The sequence below is a fragment of the Octodon degus genome, unplaced genomic scaffold, assembly GCF_000260255.1.
Source record: "Octodon degus isolate 3935 unplaced genomic scaffold, OctDeg1.0 scaffold00105, whole genome shotgun sequence".
NCBI classification, from domain to species: Eukaryota; Metazoa; Chordata; class Mammalia; order Rodentia; family Octodontidae; genus Octodon; species Octodon degus.
This window is the reverse complement of record NW_004524681.1, coordinates 8,938,054-8,951,465: the sequence shown is the minus strand read 5'-3', so window position 1 is coordinate 8,951,465 and position 13,412 is coordinate 8,938,054. Positions and strand designations below refer to the sequence as shown.

Here is a 13,412-nt window from a genome sequence, read left to right as displayed (position 1 = left end):
GGTCTTTGTCATCCCCTTCAAGGGCCTGTCCCTGTCTAACTACCTACAATATTTCTGTCTAACTCAGGCTGCCTGCAACACTATGTTTTTTGTTTCCATTTAATGTCATCCCCGTCATCCAAGCACTGTTCTGTTGTTTGCGTTACTTCCCGTCACTGTGATGAAACACCTGAAGATGAATGATAACGTGCAGGAGAGGTGCAGCTGGCTGGTGGTCTCAGGGAGTGCAGTCCATGGCTGCCGGCTCCCCTGCTTTGGATCTGTAGCAGCGCTGGACGTGGTGGCAGAAGCGAGTGGTGGAGGAGCAGGCCTAGAAGCAGAGAGGCGACAAGAAGGGATGTGGCCTCAGTAGTTCCTTCAAGGCCACAGCGCCAGTGACCTAACTTCCTTCCACTAGGTTCTGCCTCTTAGAGGCTGCACATTTCCCAGTAGCACCATAGGCAAGTGACCCCATGGATCTTTGGGGGACATTTAAGGTCAAACCATAGCAGGGTTTAGAGCCATCCCAGCACTCACTCTGGGAAGCTGAGGCAGGAGGATGGCAAGTTTGAAATGAGGCTGGGAACTTGGCCACGTAGTAAGACTCTATGTCAAAATGGGAAACCAAAACCAAACTGAAACAAAAATCCCCCACAAGACTGGGGTTGTAGCTCTCTGTGCAAAGGTCTCAGGTTCAGTCTTTAATACTGAATAAAGAATCAATCATAGAATTACTGATGCTTAATTGGCTTAGATGTCCTAAAAGTAGTGTAGTGTGGTGGTTTATAGCAGAGTTCTCCTGAGGTTCAATCCCTGGTACTGCATGCTGTGCCAGCCCCAGAACTCAGGTGTACTGTGCCAGCCGCCAAAACCAGGTGTGGTGGTGCATGCCTGTAATCCCAGTGCCGGGGAGGCTGAAATACGAGGATCACTACAAATCTGAGCTGTGTAGCAAGACTCTGTACCAAAGAATAGATAAATAATAATAATAATAATAATAATCAGAGTCCTGATACCAAAGGCCTGGGTTCTGATCACAGTCTACCACCAAGGGCTGCTCTCTGACCTTGAGGGAGTTCTTCTTTTTTTAAAAATAATTTTATTGAGAAACAAATAGTAGTGAGACAGTTTCAAAACTGATTAGGAGGACAATTTCAATAATATGTTGCATATTGTTGTCTTCTTAGTAGTTATTCATAGTAAAAGATGCAGACATGATATCCGGTCCTCAAACACTATTAGTACAAATCTTTCTATTCATTGAATTAAGAGAGAGTAGCTGTATATCTGTCCTATTTTGAATATACAGATACAAAATGGTCCTTTATTTGTATCTCCTTTTTTGTTTAGTTTTGTCAGAAATGGGTATTCCATTGTCGTTTAAATATTGTAGGTGCATGAATTGAACAAAATTTTCCAATATAGTCCAGTAGTCCATAATAGTAGTGGGTTTTCTATAAGACTGGCAATGTCAGAAGTTGCTGACTTGAGCTTTTTACAGCTCAGCATATTAATATGGCTTTACTTTTTTTTAAAAAAATATTTATTTATTTATTTTGTGTGTGTGTGGCCAGCTCAGCCCACCAGGGGGCAAGGCTGGCTGGCATGTGGTGCTGGGGGATTGAACCGAGGTCCCTGTGCTTTGCTTAGCTTGTTCTAAGTAGGTGCTTTAGACCACTGAGCCATCTCACCAGCCCGGCTTTACTTTTTATACTTCATTTTTATACTTTTCTGCTGGATGGTTAAGACCAAGATAAAGCAAGACTTATATAACAAGAAATGTAACTTTTGTATCTGATAAGGTCAGTGAAATCCCCTCAGGATTTATCCTGAAGCCCTGTACCTCAGTTTGTAGAACCTTTGTCAGTGTCAGCCATCTGGATGAGTCACGGCTATTGCTTGACCATTTTGCTCTCTGTGAAAGCCTGAGAGAATGTTTTCTCTCCATGTGACTCTCCTTAGGCACACTCTACATCATCAATCACTTTCCTCTGTGGCCTCATAATCTCATTGATCAGGAAATTTGGGACACCACTGAGTTACAGGATGTTACAGTACAGGTTCTCCTATGTCCTGAGTCGTCACTGACCTTGGAAGGTTAGGGTCAAAATGTTAGTTGTCCTTGTAGCCCTTCTTTTTCTCTAATTTTTGGTCTGCAAACTTAAGTTGTTAACCCTTTGAGGGAGTTGTTAATGCTACCTGCCTGGACTTTACCATCTGTGAAGAGGAACGGCTAATGTAGACCATTAGCAAATTAAATACTTGTAGGTGGGACCTAATAAGATTTTGTTATCATAAATACAGGCAAAGAGTAGAAATTTTTGGAAACACAATCAGAAGAAATCAAAACCACACCCTAGTCTAAGCCAGATAACTTCTTTTACTGTCTCTTCCTGCTAGAAGGGAAATTCCTGAGACCCTTAAAGAAAATCAGCTATTTAGGTTGGAAAAAATGCCCTTTCTCTACTTCCAGAGATGGTTAATGTAATCTGTGGGTTCATAACAATGGCCAGGAGCCGTGGAGAAAGGGAGTTTCATGCTCTAACTTCAGCATCCTTAGGAAACCCCGTGAAGCTTTCCCAGGTGTCTGTTCAAGGCCTTCAGTAGTTGAAATCTTCCCTCTGCAGCTCCCTCACACTGGCGAGGACACTCTTAGAAGAGTTTCTAGCCATAAAAAGTACAAATTAAAGCTAGACAAGATAAGTCAGACCTACATGTGTAAACATCGTATTGTCTCCCTAGTGTAAGAAATGGAAAGGGTCAATGGAATTCAAAAGGTACAATAGGTACTACATATATGATAGCGAAGATAATTGCCCTTCTAATTTCTTTATTGAAGGGAACAGTTAATACCTAATTGTTTGATCAATTTTGCATGCCTCTATCTGGTAATCTGAGCAATTACTTTTTTTTATGTATTTGGCACAGGGTCTCACTATGCAGCTCCAACTAGTAATGATACTTCTGTTTTCAGCCTCCCCAGCATTGGGATGATAGGTGGGCACCACCATGCCTGGTCTTGGTGGCCAGCTCAGCGTGCCCCAGGGGTGGAGCTGGTGTGGCATGTGGTGCTGGGGATCGAATCTCTGTCCCTGAGCTTGCCTAAGCAGGTGCTTAGTCTGCTGAGCTATTTTGCCAGCCCTGAGCAACTACTTTTTAAAAATTATTTTTATTTTTTTATTTTACTGAGAAACAAGTAGCAGTAAGACAGTTTCAAAACTGATTAATAAGACAGTCTCAGTAATTAATACATTGTACGTTGTTATCTTCTTAGTGGTTATCCGTAGTACAAGATGCTGACAGGATATCCTGCCCAAACACTATTAGTACAAATCTTTCTTCTCATTGAATTAAGTGAAAGCAGATGGCTGTCTATCTATCCTAACTATTCTGTATATACAGATACAAAATGGTCCTTCCTTTGTATCCCCTTTTTTTGTTTAGTCCTGTCAGAGATGGGTATTCCGTTGGCATCTAAATACTATAGGGTGTGAATTCAGCAAAACACGAGCAACTACTTTGAAGATGACTATAGGCAGTATAACAGCGTTGTTAATTTCCTATTGTCTTGCTTTGAAATTCTGTATCATTTTTATTGTTTTTAATTCTCTTTAAAAAAAAATATATGGTGCGTTTGAAAGAGCCAGATCGTCACGATCTTTCCAGAAGACGACAGCTCCTAGGAGGCAGTGGCTGTCCTTGGGAGTTTTCCATGGGTGACCGCGGATGTGAGACGACAGGCACTGCCTGATGCGGACGGCACTAGCCTCACAGTGAGGCCCCAGGTCCACTGTTGGTTACATCAACAAAGCAGACAGTGGGCAAAGAGGTGCCGACACGAACAAGACGAAGGGAGGATGCAACGGAACAGTAGAGGACCCAAGAAAACTGCTAAATACAAATTACAAAAGCGAAGCCTGAAAAACAACTCTGCCTGTGGTGCTACCACAGGGCAAGCAGAAGCGAAAGCAGGCAGCAGGAGCGGAGTGAAGCTGTAGGAAAGGCAGACCGGGAGCTTCCGGCGAAGCTTTTAAAGAAGAAATCAATGGGGATCCCAGAGGGAAAACAGTGACGGGAGTGACAGAATGTAGTGGAGAGCAAGATGGAAACCAGAACAAAGGCGATGACGTGGACGGTGAGAATTAGGACAAAGGCTAGGGGCCAGTGAGACAGCTCGGTGGTCTAAGGCGCCTGATTAGGCCAGCTTAGGCAAGCACAGGGACCACGGTTCAATCCCTGGCACCGCTCTCCATGCCAGCCCTGCTCCCAGGGTGGGCTGAGCCGCACCCCCCTCAAAAAAAACCAGTTAGAACAAAGTATACAGCGGTGCAGTAGAGCACTCTGGGAAAGCAGATCAGAAGCTACATATCTCAAATATAGTCTTTATTTTCCTGAGCAAAATCAAGAACGATAGTGGCTTCCTATTGCGGCTAGGAAGGCACAGACGTTAATACCTCTGCCGTGCTGTGTGTGTACACATAAAGAAACAGAGGGGTAGAACGAAAATCTCCTGCATCAGGCAAGCCTGGCAATGATGAGTAGAGGGTCTTTGAGCTCAGAGTCCTGTGTAGGTTTGGATCAGATCAAACCATTAAATGAAAATGGGCAGTTTTTTTTTTTTTTTTTTTTTTTCTTTTTGAGTCAGGGTCTCACTATGTAGCTCCAGCTGGCCTTGAGCATACCTTGTAGCCCAGACTGGCTTCAAACTCATGGCAATCCTCCTGCCTCAGCCTCCTGAGTGCTGGGATGACAGGTGTGTGCCTGGCAGTTGGAAGTTCTTGAGGCTAAGCCTGTGCCTGAAAGTCACTCACAGTGGGATGCAGCAGTAGAGGGGGTGGGGAATCAGGAGGACAGCGAGGGCTTGGAAGAGGGCTTTGAGGAAGGAGAGGAAGAAGAAAATGATTCTCGCGCAGCAGGGGAGTGGACCGCAGTGTTTGCACGCCTTTGCCAACTTGCTGGTTGGAAGTGTATAAGAAACCAGACTCAGCTCAGACCTGAGGTGGAAGGAGGTATCAGCTTAGTTACTAGAAAGGAGCACGTGAAGCAGGCAGTGGGTGTTGCCTTCACACAGTCTGAAAAATACCTGAGGCCACTGCAGCCTTCCATGTATGGAGTGGTGCATTTATTTTACCTACAAATGATAATCTTTTATCATAACTGTTAAAAAAAAATCCAGAGAACCACTTACCCAGTGTTAATAGTTTTCTATCTTTTTCCAATACTAGGGATTGAATCTAAGGCCTTCACATGGAGTTACACCCCAGCCTGTTGATTTTTTATTTTGAGACACTTGCTAAATTGCCAGGATGAGTTTGCAGCTGTGATCTTCCTGTTCAGCCTTGTAGGGCACTGGGATTAAAGGGGACACCACACCTTTTTTCTTTATATATACAATGCATTTTCTCATCCATAGTTGGAGTAATACTGTGTGGTATGGCATAGTATAATCTATATCCATTTATATCCTGATCATAAACCTTGTTCATAATCTGTATAAACATAGTTTTACAGAATTACAACAATTACCTTGTGACCCATGGTTTACTCAACTTTCTCCCTATATTTTGACATTCAGAATGCTCTCTGCCCCCCTCATAAATTGAAATAATCCTAGATGAACTCTAATTAAAACTGTCAGAGGCCCAACCTGTCCCCTGCGATTGTTTCTCCTGTATAGTGTATAATGGCGGCAAATCCATGAACCAGTAAGCAAAATGGAGACCATGTTGTGAAAATGTAGGTGAGAAACACTTCTGTAATCTTTGCTTTTCTTCAGTGTAAGAGATCCTTTCCTTAGATGAGATTCCCAGAGATGTAAACCCAGGGTCAAGGAGTGATAAATGTCATTTTCTAGAAAGATAACACTGAATGTATTTACTTCTTCATTTTTAGGAGTATATGTTTGCATTACCTAATATTTACATGTGTTTTGGGGAATTGCTACACCTACCCGCGATCATTTTTACACATTGATTTTAGATTTGCAGCAAGGATGTGTGAGCCTGCCTGGCTTCCGGTGGGGCTCCAAAGGCTCCTCTCACCCCCATCCCAGATCTGGGACACTGAGGTAACCAAATTCTGGAACAGAGTTAACCCTTGTGGAAATGCGCACCCTGCTCCACTCCCTTGCTCCCTAGAACTGCCTTCCCTCCAGGCCCACCCAGGTTTTGCAGCTCTTTCTTCCCCTGTCTTTCTCAGCTAGGTGATGTAATGACCTCGCTTCCATTAAAACCTTGGTGCCCCAGCTGCTGTTGGCTTCATCCCCTGGTGGGTGAGGTGATGGCATTTTAAGGATGCAGTAATGAAAGCATTGGTGACACAAGGGACACTGCAGTGCCAGGACAGAGCTGGGTCTTGGGTCTGGGCCCTGCAGCGTGCACAAGGCTGCCCAGTCCTTGAGTACAGGCCAGGGCTGATCTGGGCAAAGCCTCCTTTCTCCTTTTTTCACTATCAAAATACTAACTGCTCAGAGTAGAGTTGTGTTTTGCTCAAGGGAAAGCGCGTCCCCCAGAGAAAGTGTCAAGGAGAAGCTGCTTCCCGGATGGCATGTAATAAAAGAGTGGTCAGCAGTGTGGCCCAGCTCTTTGCCTGAGACGACTTCATGATACCAGCAGGGCTCCTTTTAGGGCCTTTTAAAATCATTTGATTAGAGCTGCTAAGGGTGTGGATGGCCTTGGTTTGTGTGAAGCTGGTGCTGTGGTTAAATTGCAGATCCCTGGCAGCCAGAGCAGGCAGGAGCCCCCTACCTTGGGCCCAAGCCCTGATCAGCATAACTCAAGCGGCAGAAGGAGGGTTTCCCCTGGTCCTTTCTCTTCCCTCAAGGCCTCAGGTGCCCTTCACGGCAGGAGTGTTACTGGTCTCACCATGGACTTGTGCATCCTTATTTTTCTTGTTTTGGTCCTGAGGTTGAGCACTGAGCTACATCCCTATACCTTTTAACATTTATTGTTAAATTTGGACACAGGGTTGTGTTAAGTTGCTAAATTGTCTAGACTGAGTTCAAATTTATAATCCTCCTGCCTCAGCCTCCCATAGTGCTGGGATGTATAGGCGTGTTCTGCCTCAGCCAGCTAGTATAGTTGTGATAGGCTGAAAGACCAAAGAAAGCACTGAGGAGTGTGCCCAAGGCTCCTGACGGCCGGCCGGACCTGCCAGATGAGCGACAAATCATGGGGAGAGTTTTAGGGGTCAGTGATTCTAGAGAGCCCTTCCCAGTCCTCATGGAGGCCCAGAAAGTTTCTATCTGTGAACCCACGAAAAGTTTTTGGGATCTAGTGAGTTGATTCCAATCTGCCACTTCCAGTGCAACCCACAGTAAGAATAGAGACACTAAGGCATGTTTGTAGTTATGGGAGCCAAGGGTCCCAAGTCCAGCTAGGATGACAGCTTTCCGGAACAAAGGCCTTGACTCAAGGCTGAACCTGGGTTTTGTTAATTTGTGAAGGGAGTGGCTTGAGGATAAGTGACCGGAGAACGCAGGAAGTAGGCGAGTGTGAGCTGGGCTGGGCGGGAGGCCTGCAGTCACCTCTGCAGAATGCAGAGAGGGCTGTGCACAAGAGTGATCTGTGTTACACAACTGAGGCAGTAGCTAATGTTTTGGGGTCGGGCACCAGCTCTGATGTGTCATCTTTCAAGCCCCAGGAAGCCATCGCCTCTCTCTTGAGGCTCCACCCCAGTGGACAGTGTGGAGCACCGGCTCTTCTTCCGTCTCACACAAGGGAGGGGGTGGGAAGACATTCCTACCACCAGCACCTCGCTGGACCGATATGCATTGCTTAAGGGCAATTAAAGGAATAAAGGGAAGTCCTAGCTAGTGCCCTTCTACCAATACATGGCTCAGCCAAAATGGAGACAATCGCCCCTCCTTTAAGGAGAGCCGCGCAGGGGGTCCTCCACAGGGGATGCTTCAGTCAGGCGCAGTCCTAGATGCCCACAGTGAGAGGAAGGGGAGATGGGAAGACGAGCCAGTGGTCAGCTCCCTGGAGACTGCGGGAGCCCGGCTAGAGGGCAGGGAGGTCTTGCAAGGAGAAGGCGGGTATGAGCTAGCGCTGGCCCCACTCGGGTCTGCCCCTCTGCCTCTGTCACGGTCTTCTCCAGTCCTTACAGCCTCGTCTCTTCCCTTCCAGCCAGGCCCATCCTGATGATGTCCCCGCTGGCCACCGTGGTGTGCGGTGCCCGTGCCCGGCTCTTTGCCGGCCTCCTGCGGCCCGGAGCTCAGCACGCTGGCGCTCTGCAGCTGCACACGGGAGCCAGCTGTGCGGCCAAGAGCCACTATGAGGTGCTGGTGCTGGGGGGCGGCAGCGGCGGGGCCACCATGGCCGCCCGCATGAAGAGGAAAGTGGGCGCCGAGAACGTGGCCATCGTGGAGCCCAGCGAGGTAAGCGACCCCTCGAGCGCTGGTGTGCGCGCGCGCACGTGTGTCGGGGTGGGCAGCGTGACCGGCCTCGGGGTCTCCCGTGGTGTATCAGGCAGCCTCCAGCTCTTTCTCCATTCAGATGGAAATCATGAGCTGGCACTTTGTGGCTCTGTCAGCAGCCCTGATGTCACCCGTTAATGCTAGATCCCCGCAGGGGACACTGCCAGCTGCGGGTCACTGCTGCTGCTGGACACCACGGGTCCACTCTGCTGGCGGCTGGCCTCCGGAGCTCATCGGCGCTAACAGCTCTGAGTGTTAATTGCTCTTCTGTAACAATCGCTCTGCCCACGCGACTCCGGATCTGACTCACGGGCAGCTTTACAGGACTATGGAGTGCAGGTTACCTGAGAAGTAACTTGCTAACAGGCTTAGAGGAAAACCGAGGCGGCTCTTTTTTTTTTTTTTTTTTTTTTTTTAATGAGAGGAGAGGGGAGCCGAAGCAAATGAGGGGGAACGGCCCGAGAGCCATTGGCCACCTTCCCCAGCTCAGGGTTGATCTCAGAGGTGCTTCTCCTCCTGGACAGGAAAAGTGTTCATTCCAAAGGACAGAGGAAGGGAGAGGGCAGCTCTCTCGGCTTTTTTGTCCTCTCTCCTGTTTCAGTTTTCAGGGTTTCTGTAACAGAGGACCCCAAGCCAGGCAGCTTGAACAGCAGACACCCATTTGCCCATGGTTCTGGGAACCAGAGGTCCCAAACCAAACCACCCTGCTAGGGCCAGGGCCAGGCTCACTCTGACAGCTGGATGGGGAGCTGGTAGGGACATCCGCACTTCCCTGAAGCTCCTGTGGGCTGGCAGCTGTTCTTGCCACCCCTGGCTTGTGACTGTCACTGCACTGTCTGACCCTGTCTTCCTCTGTGCGACTCTGGCTCCCATGTCTTCAGCAGCTACTGAATTTAGAGTGCACTCTATTCAGGTATGGCCTCATTGAGGTCAGTTAGGTCTGCAAAGATTCTGTTTCTGAAAAAGGTCATGTTCATGAGATTGGGGTCAGGGTAAGGCTGGGGAGACGCTGCCTCACCCCACGCTGGTGTGTTCTCATCTCCACTCCAGTCTGAGGGACAAGGGTGACAGGCTGGGGCAGGGAGGTCCCTGGAAAGTGGAGTGTGAAGGAGAGTTGTGAGTGAGGTGAGGAAACTGGCACCAGAGAGAAAGGCTCTGTTAAAATCTTTGAAGGTGGGGTAAAATCTTTGTGAGGTGTGAAAGCTCTAGCGGCTATCCCAGCGCTTCCTGAGGAATGAGTGAGTGCTGGCTGGGAGCTGTAACAGCCTTGGAAGGGAAAAGCTCAGGGGGTCCCCTGGCTGTCCTGGGGTGTGGGCATGGGGGGCAGGAGAGGAAAGATTTAAGGAGTCAGAGCCATGACTTGAGAGGACCTAGGGGGTTGCTCTCTGTCGCTTTTCTTTTGAGAAGGATTTTTGCTAAATGGCCAAGACTGGCCTTGAACTTGTGGTTCTCTCAAGTAGCGGGGTTTACAGGCATTGGCTGCCATCCCTGCCTTGTCCCTGTTCTCTCTCTCTTTTCTTTTTTGTATACATAGGGGGCGGGGCTGGTGTGGCATGTGTTGCTGGGGATCAAATCATGGTCCCTGTTCTTGCCTAAGCTTGCCTAAGCAGGCACTTTAGTCCACTGAGCTATTTCACCGGCCCTGTCCCTTCTCTTTTTAAAGTGACTTCTATTCAACTGATGGGCAGCAGTTCAGATGCCAGTGGCCCAAGAGCTACATCAGGCGACTGTTTTCTTTGATGTGTGCTCTGTTGTGGTGATCCCATGTCTGTCTCCCAGGGGCTTCCTTTTTTTTTTTTTTTTTTTTGGTCTTTTTGAGACAGGGTCTCGCCATACAGTTCAGGCTGGCCTTGAGCTCACTTTGTAGCCCAGGCTGAGCTCAAACTTGCAACAATCCTCCTGCCTCTGCCTCATGAGTGCTGGGATTATAGTCGTATACCGCCTCTTGGCTTTGGGGCTCCTCTTTATAACAGCAGTGACTGTTTTGGGGATTGGACACTGTTTAGGCCTTACCATGTCTGTCCTGTCCCTTAGGGAAAAACAGGGCAGAAGTCTCTTGAGGATGCCTAGTCTTCGGACCCCTTCCCTGTTGTTTTGTTTTTTTTTTTGGTACCAGGGATTGAACTCAGGACTTTGTGCTTGCCAGGCAAGCACTTATTCTACTGAGCTATCTCCCCAATTCCCCTGTGTTTGATGATTGCTGGAGTTGATGTTTCCAGCTGAACGAAAAAGAAACAAAAACAAACACAAACATAAGAAAGCCCAAGTTTGTATTTTTATTCTTACTGTCCAAGTTACACTGATATGCCCTCTTGGCTGGAGACCTCCGCCCTGCACCCCACTGACCCTGTCCGTCGCTGGCAACAGGGAGCTGGCCAACCCTGCGGGTTGCAGCTGTCCCAGCCCTCCAGTTCGAGCACTTTGGGAAGGCTGAGTGCTCTTGGTGCTCTGGCCCAATGCACAAGTGAACCCTCAGAAGCCATTAAACCACTGCAGCCCTGTTCCAGAACTTTCACAGCTAACTTAGAGCAAGAGTGGACTGGCAAAAGCTGGAGGGCCCGAAGGCAGTGACAAAGTGGTGGAGGTCTGGGATGCTTCACACTGGGTGTGGGGTGGGGTGGGGGCTGGCACTGCCTGACTGTGGATACAGAGACTCTGGGAAGGACAAGAGGGGTTTAACCCACAGTGCCACCCTGGGCTTGGGGACACAGTCTCAAGTTGGGAAATTTTGAGGCTCCCCAGCAGTAGCAGTAAACTTGTCAAACTTCCCATGGCTTCACAACTCCTGGCAACCTTAGTTAGGCTTCTGGGTGTAAGCTTTCTTCCTTGTATCTGTGAATACAAACGTATCCATAGTGTGTGCACACATCTGTGTATCTATGTGCACACACACAAATGCACACACACGCATGCACACAACACACCTATCACATACGTATTGAATACCGACACCCTTTAGCAATAAATAATAGAGTGCTCAGTAGTGATCAGGTTATGCCTTTTAAAAATGATCTTGGAAGAATTCTGGGGTAGGTGATTGTCCTTCAGAGTTTAACATAATAAGAGACACCACAGGGAGGAAGCTAACTGGGAAACTTCACGAGATGCTTCAAGGTCGGTCCAGAGACAGTGATTGAGAGTGAGTTTAGTTCAAACACATCTAAGTGGATGCTGTAGATCAGGCGCAAACTGAAGCCATCCAATGCCTCGTTCCACAGAGACATTTCTACCAGCCGATCTGGACGCTCGTTGGTGCGGGTGCCAAGCAGCTGTCCTCGTCTGGACGACCCACAGCCAGCGTGATCCCGTCTGGGGTGGAGTGGATCAAAGCCCGAGTGGTGGAGCTGGACCCGGACAAGAACTGTGTCCGCACCGACAGTGGCAAGCAGGTAGCATCTCAGGCCTTGGAGGTTTTTTTTTTTTTTTTTTTTTTGTAACCATGGATTGAATTCAGGTATATTTTGTATTTTGGTTCTTGGACAGGGTCTTGCTATGTAGTGCAGGCTGGCCTTGAACTCACTGTATATCCCAGGCTGTGCTTGAACTTGGGGCGATACTCCTGGCTCAGCCTCTGGAAGGCAGGAGTTATAGGCATATGCTGCCATGCCTGCTTGAATTTTTCTGTTAATAGGAGGGCTCACTTAATGCACAACAGGGCAGCTTCCTGGCAACAGACTGGCACGTGTGCACATGTGTGGAGACCACTGTGGGAGCTGGCAGGGCACGCGGTCGGTGGAGAAGGGGAGGATGCTGAATTAGCGCACAACCGAGACAAGCACTGCTGGCTCCCTGTGCGAGTGTGCACCATTCTGATTTCTCTAGCTTCTTGTAGCGGTAGCAGGCGGCTTACTGCACACGTGTGGTTGCCACACAGAACGAGAGCAGGCATCCCCTGACACCTGGCCTCCCAGGGGGAACGCTGTGGGGAACACGAGGGCCACTCTGCGGAGCTGTAGGGGCGGCTGGTGGCTGACGCTTGTGCTAGGGGTGAGGGGAATTGTGGCTACCAGAGCTCGGGACTCATGACTGTGGGCACTGCTTAGACGCCTCCTCCTAGCCCTCCATGTGCAGGAGTCAGAGCTTTCCAACCTGGCTGCCACCTCTCTGGCCAACAGGATGAGAGCAGGCGGAGAGACCACAGGCTCAGCACCCGCCTGCAGCTTCCTGTGCAGCTGAGCCGCGGGAGCTGGATAAGGCAAGGGGGGGCAAAGGCTCAGAGCTGTCCAGAGCACAGCTGGCTGTTGTCTCTCTCGGTCAGCGCCGTGCTGACGCAGGGCCTGGCTGTTCCAGCTCAAGGGCCCTGCCCCACTGTGATCAGGCCTGGCTTCCCTGTCCCGGAAGCGGGCAGTGACTGCTTATGAAAGCAATGAGCAGTAGAAACACACACGCAAGTGAATATGTGCATGAGTGTGTTTTATTTTATTTTTTATTTGTTTGGTTTTTGAGACAGGGTCTCACTATGTAGTTCAGGATCGCCTTGAACTCATTGTGCAGCCCAGGCTTGTGGCCACTCTCCTGCCTCAGCCTCCTGAGTGCTGGGATTAGGGGTGTGCACCAGCATGCAAAGTTCACAGTTTTATTTTATCTATTTTATTGGTACTGGGAATCAAACTCAGGACCTTGTGCTTGCCAGGCAGGCTCTGTGCTGCTGAGCTATCTCCCTGGCTCTACAGTTGTATTTTAATTGAAAACCCTGAATATTTTTATAATGCATTTTTCCCTCTTGATGCTTCAGAACTTCCTTATTTTCTTCCGAGTCCCCAGGAGAGCAGGTTGATTACACAAATGTTTGGTCTCTTTCAAAAGGCTGAGATTGGTGGCTCTTTATGGGGTTTGGCATGGGTTGGCTGTGTGCTCAGCAGGGACTGCTGCCCAGATTCAGCCTTCCAGGGGCAGGAAGGTCTTGGTGGGGTCCTGCTTATCTCAGGGTCATAGGTCTCTGTCCCTGTGTTTGTGTTTCTGTGTCTCTGTCTGTCTCTCTCCCTCCCCCTCCCCCTTCCCCTCTCCTCTTCCCCCT

The 13,412-nt window shown here is 48.8% G+C and overlaps 1 protein-coding gene across 2 annotated transcripts in view; it reads left to right on the top strand.

Annotated features, from left to right (window-relative positions):
- Sqor (sulfide quinone oxidoreductase) overlaps nt 1-13,412 on the top strand; it is a 60,661-nt gene that overhangs the window by 20,783 nt on the left and 26,466 nt on the right. Inside the window, exons 2-3 of one of the 2 annotated variants that reach the window (XM_023724084.1) lie at nt 8,106-8,356; nt 11,614-11,784. In XM_023724084.1, coding sequence (XP_023579852.1) covers nt 8,120-8,356; nt 11,614-11,784 — 408 coding nt within the window. In that variant the 5' untranslated portion in view covers nt 8,106-8,119. The remainder of the gene's footprint in view (nt 1-8,105; nt 8,357-11,613; nt 11,785-13,412) is intronic. The other variant, XM_004639029.2, reaches the window with a different exon arrangement.